This window comes from Schistocerca nitens, chromosome 2, assembly GCF_023898315.1.
Source record: "Schistocerca nitens isolate TAMUIC-IGC-003100 chromosome 2, iqSchNite1.1, whole genome shotgun sequence".
Taxonomy (NCBI): Eukaryota; Metazoa; Arthropoda; class Insecta; order Orthoptera; family Acrididae; genus Schistocerca; species Schistocerca nitens.
The window spans coordinates 827,574,774-827,589,553 of NC_064615.1; the positions used below are offsets into that span (position 1 = coordinate 827,574,774).

Here is a 14,780-nt window from a genome sequence, read left to right on the forward strand (position 1 = left end):
GGAAGCCTGCAAATGGTTTTCAGGGTCCTAATACGAGAGTTGTCTATAAAGTAAGCTCCGATCGGTCGCGAAATGGAAACCACTGGGAGAATACGGTAAAGCTTTCCGCAAATGTGTTGGGCAGTGTCTCTAGTGTGCCCGTCGATCGTATCGCGTCACTGTTTTCAATTCTGAGCGAACAGTGAGCACGTAAAGATGCGTAGGGAATAGCGTCTCCCGCCAAGTATGAGGGCCTGGTTAGATTTCGCCTGTGTCATGCAGCCCACATAACACAACTGTCGAACAGTTCCTTCCTCATGCCAGTTGTCCGCCGCACACTGCAGTTCCGCACTGTCGCCTGATAAACAAAGTAAGAGCCTACGGAATATCAGACCAGCTGTGTGGCTGGATTGAAGAGTTTTTAGCAAACAGAGCACAGCGTGTTGTTATCAATGGAGAGACATCTACAGACGTTAAAATAACATCTGGCGTGCCACAGGGGAGTGTTATGGGACCATTGCTTTTCACAATATATATAAATGACCTAGTAGATAGTGTCGGAAGTTCCATGCGGCTTTTCGCGGATGATGCTGTAGTATACAGAGAAGTTGCAGCATTAGAAAATTGTAGCGAAATGCAGGAAGATCTGCAGCGGATAGGCACTTGGTGCAGGGAGTGGCAACTGTCCCTTAACATAGACAAATGTAATGTATTGCGAATACATAGAAAGAAGGATCCTTTATTGTATGATTATATGATAGCGGAACAAACACTGGTAGCAGTTACTTCTGTAAAATATCTGGGAGTATGCGTGCGGAACGATTTGAAGTGGAATGATCATATAAAATTAATTGTTGGTAAGGCGGGTGCCAGGTTGAGATTCATTGGGAGAGTGCTTAGAAAATGTAGTCCATCAACAAAGGAGGTGGCTTACAAAACACTCGTTCGACCTATACTTGAGTATTGCTCATCAGTGTGGGATCCGTACCAGATCGGGTTGACGGAGGAGATAGAGAAGATCCAAAGAAGAGCGGCGCGTTTCGTCACAGGGTTATTTGGTAACCGTGATAGCGTTACGGAGATGTTTAGCAAAGTGGCAGACTCTGGAAGAGAGGCGCTCTGCATCGCGGTGTAGTTTGCTCGCCAGGTTTCGAGAGGGTGCGTTTCTGGATGAGGTATCGAGTATATTGCTTCCCCCTACTTATACCTCCCGAGGAGATCACGAATGTAAAATTAGAGAGATTAGAGCGCGCACGGAGGCTTTCAGACAGTCGTTCTTCCCGCGAACCATACGCGACTGGAACAGGAAAGGGAGGTAATGACAGTGGCACGTAAAGTGCCCTCCGCCACACACCGTTGGGTGGCTTGCGGAGTATAAATGTAGATGTAGATGTAGATGTAGGGGCAATGAAGATGCTCCTGCAGCGTTTCCGATGAGAAGTGTTTGATCATCCGCAATACAGTCCGTAATTAGCTGCCCCCGAGTCTCATCTCTGCTCACAAGAACCGCTGGCCATGAACGCAAAATTTTTCCACAGACGACGAGCTGCAGGCCAGTGCAGATAACTCACTGAAAGCACAGGCGGCTGCTTTCTATAACGAGGATATTGGAAAGTTGATACAACACTACGACAAAACTCGAAGTTGGAGCGGCGACTATGTAGAGACGTACGTGGAAGGTGTACCTAACTGATGCAAATAAAACGTTTCTGGTTTTCATTGTGGCTTCCATTTCGCGATCGATCGGAACTTACTTTCTGGGCAACTCTCGTAATTACAGCTCGCACGAGTAGGTTGTGCTGTCTTCATGTTCCATTTTTACACCTCTGCTCCACAGCGCTCCGCACGGTTGCATCGAATTAGTTCGCCTGTGCTTATAGGCAATCCATCCAACAAACATATTTGAAATGCGGGATGCTGTTGCGCCTTCCTGAAAAATTCGTGTCAGTGAACTACAAGCACGTATTGACGCCGTTTGCGCATCACGAACGGTGCCTTCTTTAAGCATCTCTAACGTGAGTTGAAGACTTGAAGAGATGCACTATCCACTGATGTGTGTCTGTTTTCTGTACATCTTGTAGTTTCTGTGCAATCGCTTTCTGAATCGCCAGAAGTACTCATGAAAACCCTTGAGTTCCCCCCCCCCCCCCCCCCCCCCCGTGCGTTGCAAAACAATCACTGGGTGATGTTTTCTCACATCGTTACTTCTGACTAAAGAGTAATTAAAATAAGCATGCAATATTGTGTTTCACTCCGGAAAAAAATGGTGATGGATGGATGGATATGGTGTTGTGGGCGCTCAACAGTGTAGTCTTTAGCGCCCGAACGGAAACAATAACGGACGAGTGTCACTAAAATGCAGCAACTGCAGAAATAAGACTAAAATTAAAGGTGACAGTCTACATAGGCAGTGTGCACGTCAACAGTAGCAAAGTGGAAAGCAGCACCTAAAGAGGAGAACTGCAAGAGAACGTAGGGGAAGCGGTTAAAATGAAACATAGCACGTGTTTGGAATTGGCCTATTACAAGAATAAAAGAAAAAAAAAGGAGTGGTCGCCCACTCGGCAACACACTAAAACTCCAACCTAAAATACTGGTATTGAAGGGGTTAACAAGTGATAGTTGTGACATTTTTCAATTTAAACGGGTGACATACCTTTTCGGGTGGCAGCGCTGGGTTGACGACCAGCAACGGGACGTCGCCTGCATCGGAAGCGAGCCCGTTGCCGGACGAGGAGGCAGCGCTCAGTGAGCAGGACGACGGGCACGGCGACGACGACGCGGACGTCGACTGCGAGGAAGACGCCGAAGTCGAGCTCGAGGTGGGAGAACTCGTCGAGCTGGAGTCCTCACGCTGGTACGTGGTCAACCGGCGCTGTTCGTGCGCCGCCAGCAGACCTGCTGGCCGGAACACCTACTCACTCAGGTGTCAGTGTACCTAATAACTCATACTAATTGGCCGGCCTGAACCAAATAACGGTGAAGACTACTGTAAGGGACTGTGCACATTTCTCGACCTATTCATGATCGCCTAGAAATGGGGTATCTAGTAGAAGCAGGCTCTGCGACTCAAAGATCGTTTACAGACTGACATGGCACGTCGGGCTTACGACCTGGATCTGTAACCACGTAGGATCGGGGAGTCGCAAAGGCCATCCGAGGCTGCTAAATGGCATTGTAGTTATGTAGTCACATGCTACAAATGAGGAGCCCACTACAGGAGGTGCTAAAAGTTTTGTACAATGCATCTAAACGCGCCTAACATCGACGCGCACCTTCTCAAAGATACTATGTGTGTCTCAAAAGACGTCCTGATCACTAGGTCCTTCGGAGATGTACCAGGTGTTCCATGTGCAGTGAAAAAAATCGATTGGGGAGAGATCGGACGATCGGGATGGCCATGCAACTGGCCCACTGCGATCAATTCAGCGGCCGGGAAAGGTAGTCTGCGGACGTGTCCTCATTTGTTTGCTAAAACACAAACGTGCTCCTTAGTGCTGAAAAAGATGCGGCGACGAACGTGCTTGGGAACGGCATTTAGCATGTTTGGCAGGACCTCTCGCCGGAATACGAGATATGCGCGACCATCAAATATGGCCAGGAGAATGTGCGGCCGAAATAACCAGTCTCCGATGATGCGAGCACACACGTTACCGTAGCGCCCTCTCGTGGCTTTTGCGACCCCCGGTTCCTGAGTAATTACTGATTGTTGTATGCCCGATGTGGCATGTCGGTTTGTTAACAGTTTATTCAGTCACGCTGTAGACTGCTGGAGAGGAAGGACAGTTGTGGGGGAAAACACTCTGCCTACCACATAAAGTGCTGGTACTACACGTGTGCTCTGTGGTTCGTACCTGGCATCACTATGATACTAAAGGTCACTCGCAGAACTAATGCTTAAATATATTGTCCAACACTTTTCTTTGGACACAAAGCACCTGTGAGTAAATATATAATACATTTATTGGATCGTAGCGCCAGTTGCACCAGAATTTCTCCGAATCTGTTTTCGCCTCGTTAGCTCATTTGCAAATATTTACAATTAAACAAACGGTCGTGGGGAAATTTTGATGCAACTCGTGCTGCGATTTTGTACTGAGAAATGCTTAAATATTTAGGAAAGTACATTGTTTTCAATAATGACACTTCTTCCTCTGCACTAGGACAATTGCGGTCTGTCATCGTTCCAGTGTTTTTTTTTTTCGGTTTGGCAGGATCTCTTTTTTCTTTTGTTTTAAAGTTCTGTTATTTTAAATGGTAGTCTCCCTCGATCAATTATTTGTAGATGTTCATTCCACTCTTTTTTGTTTTCATCCATTTTTTCTTTCGCACTCCAAATTTTAGACCCCTTCGGAATACCTACATTCCTATTCTATCTATCCTTCTACATCCATTCAATGCTCAAACAAATCTAATTTCTATTCCTTGTGCATATTTTTTTTGGTCTTTCATTCAGTAAACCACGATTTGCTTCCATATAGCAAGATTGATAATGCGATTATTTTATAAAATTTCATTGTGTTTACAAACTGCCTATTGGCTTCTGTCTCGGGTTCTTCGGCCGACGTTCATCTAATGATTTTTCTGACGTTTCGCCAGCACGAGTGGCTGGCATTGTGGCATTGTGGTTCACCACAGGCAATGGAGGGTGAAGCTTTGACAATGCCAGCCACTCGTGCTGGCGAAACGTCAGAAAAATCATTAGATGAACGTTTGCCGAAGAACCCGAGACAGAAGCCAATAGGCAGTTTGTCAACAAGTGGCCACGAAAGCCTTAACAATTTTGTATTCATTGTGTTTCCTTCCTTGCTTTATGCCTTATATTGTTTCACAGCTACTTGCATATATATCGACTTTATCTGCATATCCTCGTCGTAGTCATAAGATATTTCACAAGCAAGGCAGTTGAAATTGTTTTACCTTTTCAGTTTTTCTTCGTGAACTAAGATCTTTGTTCTCACTGAATATTTTCCGTAAATTGTCATAGATTTACTGGAAGGTTTTTTGTGGTGTCACCGCCAGACACCACACTTGCTAGGTGGTAACTTAAATCGGCCGCGGTCCTGTAGTACATGTCGGACCCGCGTGTCGCCACTGTGTAATCGCAAACCTAGCGCCACCACATGGCAGGTCACAAGACACGGACTAGACCTCGCCCCAGTTGTACGGACGACATAGCTTGCGACCAGACATATCAAGCTTTCCTCTCATTTGCCGAGAGACAGATTGAATAGCCTTCAGCTTATTCCATAGCTACTACCTAGCAAGACGCCATTTGTATCAGTGCTTATAGCTAACGAATATTCAAGAGAGATGTATTCCAAGGATTCATTAAAGTTAAGTATAAAAGAAGCTCCCTTCTTTTCTTTATAGTTCTAATCCAGTATCCTGTTTCAGACTTCACGCCCGTCTGCGTTAGTTTAGCGTGCACCTAGCTACCTCATTGTGTCTATGCTGTAGGAGCTAGACACAACAGTTTTTCGTATTACATTGTATACATACTTTGTCAAGTTCATAAATTCATTTCCTAAATTATCTTCCCTTGAAAAAAAAAATCAGTGTAAGATAGCTAGGTAGCATAAGGAAGCGGTTCTAACTTAACCCAATTGGTGCATGTTGCTTAAAATTCTGTATCACTTTCCAAAACCAGCATCATCGACCTCGAATTATTTTCATTGCTTTATTACACAAAGTATTCTAAGGAAGTTTCTCCAGAAGTTATAGGTAGCGTGCAATTGCTTCATAGCACATTTTGATACACGCAAGTCGAATAGGACTACTTACTGTAGTGGCCTATACACTGCTACGTCTACTACTGTTATGGTTAGACCTATAACGGTGATAGTGGTGAGGACACCAATCACTACCTGTCAAAGCTTTACGGCTATTACCAGCTTCCACAGATGAAGAACAGACGATCCAGCGATCACGAAGTTTTCGATAGACAATAGAATGCACTAACGGACTAAAGACCCAAGCGGCAATACACCCACAAGGATTTTAATAAGATTAAGCATTTTTGGGAACATTATTCCTGGAAAACAGCGATCAAAAATTAGGATAAAATTTTTATAGAAAAATGGTCTAGGCCGCATGTATGTTGTCAAAATTTAAAATTCGTAATTCGGGTGCCGGGTTTCGATTGTGAGAATCATGCTCAGGCTATTATAACTCCTTGATCATGTTTTTCATTTAAAACTTTTGGTTTAGTGAGTTTATCTGAACACGTTTTTTTAAGGGCCATCCAAGCGATGTAGACAGTGAACGCTCCTTGGAATGAGAAAGGACTATAAGTGTGCGCAGATGCGCCCGGACTGCTTTCGCAGTGCGTTGGAAGGCAGCAGCGCTCACCGGCGAGGTCGACGGTGTCCGCGGGCGTGCCGGCCGCCGCGCCGCCGCCAGCGTCGTCGCCGCCCCCGGCGCCGCCCCCACCCCCGCCCCCAGCGCCGTCGCGTGCGCGGCCTTCAGCGGCCGCCGCTGCCGCCGCCGCCGCCTCCCTCGTGGACAGGTTGAGCAGGATGCTCTTGAAGATCTCGCTACTGCGACGCAGCTCCGCGAAGATGCTACGCTCCGGCTGCGCCTGCTGTGGAGTCTGCTGCTGCTGTTGCTGCTCCTGCTGTTGCTCCTGCCAGGAAAGTGGCCCCTGTGTTACTCCACAGTAGAGCGAGTCTGTGAGGAACAGTTTCTCCAGCGGTGGAAATATATGATCATTATGCTCGGCTAATGGCTAACAGGGCATTATTTGTTGTAAAATCCATACGTCCATACCTATTATGAAACTGGATATATGAATGTGTATATGTGTCTATGTGCGTCTCTCCTAAACCACTGGACCGATTTCAAACAAACACGGTACGCATATTCCTTACTGTCAGGCGACAATAGCAGCGGTGGTAAGAACCCCCTACCTGTCACAGTTCCGGAGAACGTCATAAATACTAAGAAATGTTAAGAAACTGCCGCATTACGCATCAAGTTTAAATTTATTACGTTTTAGCTACTAACAGGATTTGCAACATATCTCGCAGACAGAGTCCACACATGACGCTGAATGTACTTACACAAATAAATCATTGTACGCTTCATAGTTGAAGAGATATGACGCCGTAGACACTGACATGCGTGAAAAAATGCCGCATCATGTATGGGGTTTCAATACATTACTACTAAGACACACCTAAACTGAAGGAAATCACTGACACCTGGCAGCGCTTTCAACAGCTTTCAACTGCGAAGCGCAGATGGCCGTAGGCGAAAACAGTAGCCGTCTATAGATCAATGAGGAGGCGTTGCCAAGGAGACGTTTACAATAAAGTGCTGTAGACACACAAAGCAGCTGCGATCGGTGGCCTCGACATGTAAGTATAAATACTGTTGCAATTCTTCAGGCTTTTTCGGTGATCTAAAGACATCTTGGGTTTTCGGGTGTTCTGCCGGATATCAGTGTCGTACTTGCACGATATTTCGGAAGCGTAACTCGTTACCTTCATCAGGTGCGACGTGTTTATAATCAAGTTCTGAGTTAAATAAACATCACAAAGAATTTGAATCGTGCATACTACGCTTCTTAGTTTGGATACTGTACTTATACACGATTTATATTTCTTTGTACGATTCTATAATAATTTAAAAATGTCTTCACCAACGCATGGATACTGTACTACAAACAAAGTTAATTTTTCCATTTCATAATAGAAAATCGGCAATGCCGGGCCCAATATAAGTGTATGTATGTATTTATATCTTATATGCTCAATATCTTTCCTAAACCACTGCATCGATTTCAGCCAAACTTAGTGCACATATGACTTATTCTCTGGAAGTAATCACTTGGTGGAGGGGTTGGGGGGGGGTTGGGGGGTAAGACACACGTACCTCTCAAACAGTTGGGGGGGGGGGGGGGGGAGGCTCAAAAAGAAGCGTAGCTCACGACGGGCAAATAGCCAGACTATACTCAACCACTTTTTGAGACTGAGAGCCCTTAGTGTCGTGTCACAAACTTTACATATAATTTCAAATCTTTACGAGACTTTTTCTCAGTTACAAGCCCCCCCCCCCCTCCCCCAACCAAAAGAAATAATTAAGGCAAAAATTGTATCTCTTGCTACATTTTCGCTGTTCATGCAGTAAAGCTATCGCACCAAGCATGACCCTTTGCGTCTTTACTAATAACTTGATTCGAAACGGATTTTGCACAGACCACCGAATGTACCTGCCAAAACATATCAATGTACAGTTCGTAGTTTAAGACATGTGACGTCATAAGCACTGATATACGTAAAAAGCTGCAGTATCATATAAAAAAGCACTCCGTCGTCAGGCCACGAATAACCTATCGGGACCATCCGACCGCCGTGTCATCCTCGGTGGAGGATGCGGATAGGAGGGGCGTGGGGTCAGCACACCGCTCTCCCGGTCGTAAGATGGTAATCTTGACCGAAGCCGCTACTATTCGGGCGAGTAGCTCCTCAATTGGCATCGCGAGGCTGAGTGCACCCCGAAAAATGGCAACAGCGCATGGCGGCCTGGATGGTCACCCATCCAAGTGCCGACCACGGCCAACAGCGCTTAACTTCGGTGATCCCACGGGAACCGATGTATCCACTGCGGTAAGGTCGTTTCCTGCGGTATCATATATGATGTTTCAATTTATTACTTCCTTGCTATTAACTCTGTTCTCAACATATTTTTCAGACAGTGTCCACATATACCAGTGGTCGTAACTGCAAAATTATACCATTGTATGGAATATAGTTCAGGAAATATGACGTCATAAACACTGACCTGCTTGAAAATGAACCGGCAATGCGAAATTCTATTAAGATGCAGGTGAAATATATGTACAAATATGTGCGAAACGTGGTAAATAAGAGTATATGTGAAGTATATGTGACTTGTGCGTATGCCAGCAAAGCTTCAGGTAAATTGCTCCTAAACCACTGGATAGATTTTTACCAAACTTGGTACTCATTCTACTTAGTACCTGCAAAGAAAGACTACGGGTTTAAGTACCAGCAACCTTGTATTTGGGAGGTAGACGAGAGGAGAGGAGCGGAGAGGAGGATCTCAACAGAGAGGAGGGGAGGAGGGGATAGAGAGTGGGGGAAATGGACAAAGAAAGAAGAAGGGGAGGAAATAGACAGAGAGAGGGGTGAGGAGGAAATGGACTGGGAGAGGGGGGGAGAATTGATGAACAGTGAGAGGGGGAGGCAAAATGGACAGACGAAGGGAAGATATAGGCAGCCACAGGGGTAGGAGGAAATGGACAGAGAAAGGAAAGTGGTGATGGGTGGAGAGAAGGGGAGGAGGTGATGGCAGAGGGAGGGGGGGAGGGAGGAGGAGATGGGCAGAGAGAGATGGAAGGGAAGATGGACTGATTGAATTCCAATAGATACATTCCCGGCAACGCCAGCTATTGCGCTGGGATCTCTTACTGTGGAAGTGAATTATGGCTTAAAAAGACGAAAAAGAAGAATCGAAGTGTTTGAGACATGCTGAAAATTGGGTGGGCTGAAAATATAAGAAACGAGGAGGTTCTCTGCAGAATCGGCGAGGAGACGAACACGTGGAAACCTCTGATAAAAAGAAGGGACAGGACGACGGTGTGAGCGTAGTGTCATTCCACCTGACGTAATATCTGATTTAACTTGTTGACTACTAACGGGACGTTTGTGTCTCACGGTAGGTTATCAGAGAACCAATGGGAATTTGTTGCATGTTATTGCTATGTATTAACGTCCCTTTGGCAAAAAGACGCCTGCTAATGTTTTGCAGAATTCTTGTAATTACAGGTTTCACCTGTCGGCTGTGCTGTCCTCAGGTTTCATTGCTGACCCACCTCTCTCTATTGTCGCAATGAATTAATTGTCGCAATGAATTAATTCGCGGATGCAGCTAGGTAACCTAATTACCAAATTTGCACAGCGGGTTACCGTTATGCATTCCCGGACAAATATGGTTCAAATGGCTCTGAGCACTATGGGACTCAACTGCTGAGGTCATTACTCCCCTAGAACTTAGAACTAGTTAAACCTAACTAACCTAAGGACATCACACACATCCATGCCCGAGGCAGGATTCGAACCCGCGACCGTAGCGATTCCCGGACACATCGTGTCAACGAACTGTATGCACGTATTGACGTTTGCCTCATCAGAAACGAAGTCCATTTGTGCTCTTTCTGTTGTCTTCTGAACCCCATGGCTCTTACGAATAACCCTACATGTGATACCATTCCCGTACTGGAAAATGAAACGGCTACAACATTAATTAAAATAACGTACATTAATGTCTTTGAAACGAAAATGATAGTCAAAGGGTTAAGTAGCATTCCAGGCTTGAAATTTGGTTTGGTGCATTTCCTGTCGGAACATTTCATTGCCCTCTTCCACAATTGCCCTTGTGCTCTTCGAGTCGTTTTTTGAATTTTTGGAATTTATAGGATTCCGTGTAGTTGTTGGGAGGTGTACGTATGTACTACAAAAAGAAATGTCAAAAAACGATTCGAAGAGCACAAGGGCAGTTGCAGAAGACGGGAGACTGACAGATCAGCTGTTGCGGAACATACTTTACTGCCAGGAGACCACCACATTCATTTTGACCGGACTCAAGTACTGTCAACCACAAACGGATACCACGAAAGGCTATACAGAGAGGCCATACAGATTGTGAAACACCCCAGAATTTTAATAGGAAGGAGGATGGCGTGAAATTGAATGAAATTTTGATTTCGGTGCTGAAGAACATGTGTACCAGTCTTCCACCATGGGATGATAGTAACAGCGGACGACGGAAGTCGACAACGACCAGTTGCGCTCGCGTATTCAAAAAATGTGACATCCGCCACTGTGCGGAAGCTCGCGGAAATGGAATTTTGCTTTAGTCAGTAGCGAGCCAAGGTGTGAATCGAACCTGCAACAAAGCTACGATCCCCCTTGAAAATGTTCTCCGCAGATGGGGATGAAACGTCTGGTTTTAAAGTGAAATCCCTTCGACCACGGCAGAATAGCGCGGAATATTTTATTAATTGTGAGATTGTGTGCTGTAATTTCAATAACTATAGTTACACTGATGCTGTTGATAATAATAATAATAATAATAATAATAATAATAATAATAATAATAATAATAGACCTAGAAGCACTCAATACACTTACACGATCACAATGCCACAAATATAGAATACAACACATACATTCAGCAACAGAAAGATTCACATTAAGCAGAAAGGAAGGAGGAAGGGGATTTATCGACATAAAAAACCTACATTATGAACAGGTAGACAATTTAAGAAAATTCTTTATAGAACGAGCAGAAACTAGCAAAATACACAAAGCAATCACTCATATAAATACATCGGCTACACCATTGCAATTTCATAACCACTTCTACAATCCTTTGGATCACATAACATCAACAGATACGAAGAAAGTAAATTGGAAAAAGAAAACACTATATGGCAAGCACCCGTATCATCTAACACAGCCACACATCGATCAAGACGTATCCAACACATGGCTAAGAATAGGCAATATATACAGTGAGACGGAAAGATTCATGATTGCAATACAGGATCTAACAATAAACACCAGATATTACAGCAAGCATATTATTAAAGATCCCAATACCACAACACATAAATGCAGTCTTTGCAAACAACAAATAGAAACAATAGATCACATCACAAGCGGATGTACAATACTAGCAAATATAGAGTACCCCAGAAGACATGACAATGTAGCAAAAATAATACATCAACAACTTGCTATACAACATAAACTAATAAAACAACACGTTCCCACATACAAGTATGCACCACAAAATGTACTGGAGAATGATGAATACAAATTATACTGGAACAGAACCATTATAACAGATAAAAGAACACCACCTAACAAACCTGACATCATACTCACCAATAAAAAGAAGAAATTAACACAACTAATCGAAATATCCATACCCAATACAACAAATATACAGAAGAAAACAGGAGAAAAAATTGAAAAATACATCCAACTGGCCAAGGAAGTCAAAGACATGTGGCATCAGGATAAAGTCGACATCATACCAATTATACTATCAACTACAGGAGTCATACCACACAATATCCACCAGTACGGCAATACATCCAAACGTATATATACAATTACAGAAATCTGTAATTATTGATACATGTTCAATTACCCGAAAGTTCCTAAATGCAATGTAAAAGGAAGTCATGCTTGATCAAGGTCCGCATCACTTTCCATTTTTAACCAGACATAACGCCTGAGACGGGAAACAAAAGTAACAATAATAAATTTGAACTGAAAGGATGGATACTAAAATTGTGTGGATGTCTCGTGGCCGGCCGCGGTGGTGTAGCGGTTCTAGGCGCTCAGTCCGCAACCGCGCGACTGCTACGGTAGCAGGTTCGAATCCTGCCTCGGGCATGGATGTGTGTGATGTCCTTAGGTTAGTTAGGTTTAAGTAGTTCTAAGTTCTAGGGGACTAATGACCACAGATGTTAAGTCCCATAGTGTTCAGAACCATTTGAACCATTTGATGTCTCGTGCATTAGACAGAATGAAACTGAAGAGGCTCGTGGGAAAGGCATTTATTTGATCTGGTCACTGCCATAGGAAAGAGTGGAAGAAGGAACAGTTAATAAATTTAAAACCGTCAGTAGTTCAGAGAGTTGTGTGAATAACATTTAGATACGACATGCAAAACAGAAATGGCTGTGACAAAGACGGATAACGCACGGAAGAGAGGGTGTAAGTAGATAAGTACACTTTTGTGAATAAGCAAGTGCAGAGTCACAGTGGACGGAGTTAATGACACGATTATGAAAATTACTCAGTTCTGGCTTCAAGTGGACCACTGACTGACATATCTAGTTCGAAAGTTGCGCAGTTTTTGTGTGATTTTGGGCACACTGCTTCTGGGTCGCTTGTTTCAGACAGGCTCAGATTTAGAAAAATAATGAGAGACGGTTTTATTTTGTTGGGAAGGGGACATTTACTCACATGACTCTCGGAAATGAGAGCAAAATTTCATGGCTAATATCTATACAAACTACACTTCGCCACTCAGTCTACAGTATTTGTGTGTGAATTGCCAATGTACACTTTACCTATAATACCGAAGATGTTTTCTGCAAATCGGCCTTGTTAGTTTCATTTACACTATGCACTCACACACTATTACACCTGTAAGAATTTAAGAGTTTATTAGTGCTTAATGTTAGGCTCCTTTATTGCATATTTATTTGTGTTCAGTACTCGAACTTTATTTAGAGTTCCATTAGCCTCAGATATCCATATGCTGATGCTCTGTACATTCACACATGATTCCTCTACCTCATTGCCTTCTTTGTACTGTTTCAGTATTACGGGACGCAATACGAGAAAACACAAAGTCTTGAAAAATGTTGAAACACACTGGACAGTAAACTGTTTTTTAATAGGAACTAGTTTATGAAATGTTCTGCTACCAGAATGTGATAGTAAGTAGAATGCACTGGAGCGGAATTCCGGCGGCAGCAGCGAATGGTATTCCCTTCACTTCTTTTCCTAGCAGCGCTCGAAGGTTATGTCATTTGTTGAACGAATCTGAAGAGCGGATAATATAAAACGACCCTCAGGAGTGGAGAAAAACTTCTGAGCCCCCCCCCCACCCTCCCTCCGCCCCACGGGAATCTGTAGCATCGACGTAAAAGCAAAAAAGCGATATCTTCTGAAAACGATAATTTATTCATTCATGGACCTCGTCTTCTTGCTACGAAAGCCCTCCATGAATTAACAATGAGCGGATTTTCTGCCCAGATGCTACTCCGGAAAAAAAACGTTTCCTTTCTCGTTTATTCTCGAATGACGTACGGAATGAACGGAGAGAAGTATTGCTCTTCATTCAAGGAATAGAGCACTCTCAAATATAAGAGAAAAGGGACAAAATGCTTCCATGCAGCAGACACCGATAACTTCTCTTCGGCGTCAAGTTCAATGTATCCAGTAACATCTGTGCTTTTGAATACAGGAACTTTTATTTCATTCTGAAGCTGAAAATCAATGATAACACTGAGTAAACACAAAGAAATTTCGATATTCACGCTTATTATTTAAGGTCTGACGAAACACGGACGAGTCTACTCAATTTATAATACGGCGTGTTTCAAGAAGAATGACCTTCTTTTCGGCGGTAATAATTACAAAACTTGGACCGTGCAGTCAAGGAAATGTGAGTTGTTTGAATGGGCGTGGCCTAGAGTTTGAGAAAATAGCCGTTAGATGTCAGTCAATGCACTTTCTCAGTTTGCAGTCAGTCAGAAGCACGTCCTCTCAACAGGAATCGTTTTGTGTGTTGTAGTTTGTAAAGAACGAGTCAGTGATTTCGGTCCAGCTTGCTTTTCGTTGGCGTTCTGGCGTTTTTCTGCCTGCACCCAAGAACATAAATCGTTTGTGCCGCCAATCTGAAGAGACAGGATGCTCGTGTAAAGATAAGAGTCCAGGTTCACACCCCATAGGAAAACACGGTCAGTGGAATGAGCTATCTTCAGATGATGCAGAACTGGATTTTTCCACAACTTCTAGAGGTCTCCGATGACTTCGTTTTCCAACAGGATGGAGCTCCACCACATTGGAACAACAACGAATGTCAGTTTCTCAATGACACTCTGCCTCAGTGCAGGACAAGGCGCACGGGACACCGATACACTGACCTGCATTCTTGGCCTCCAAGATCGCCAAACATGACCACATGCTATTTTTCCTCGTGGGGGTATGTAAAGAAAACTGTGTTCATCTCCCATTTACCGTGTGAGA

At 44.0% G+C, this 14,780-nt stretch overlaps 1 protein-coding gene across 1 annotated transcript in view; it reads right to left on the reverse strand.

The window, feature by feature from the left end:
- The window catches only part of LOC126235364 (uncharacterized), a gene marked incomplete at its 3' end in the record, with an annotated part of 1,261,863 nt that overhangs the window by 789,189 nt on the left and 457,894 nt on the right, over positions 1 to 14,780 (reverse strand). The window contains exons 11-12 of the mRNA XM_049944087.1: positions 6,452 to 6,604; positions 2,636 to 2,893 (exon numbers count right to left, since the gene is read on the reverse strand). Coding sequence (XP_049800044.1) covers positions 2,636 to 2,893; positions 6,452 to 6,604 — 411 coding nt within the window. The remainder of the gene's footprint in view (positions 1 to 2,635; positions 2,894 to 6,451; positions 6,605 to 14,780) is intronic.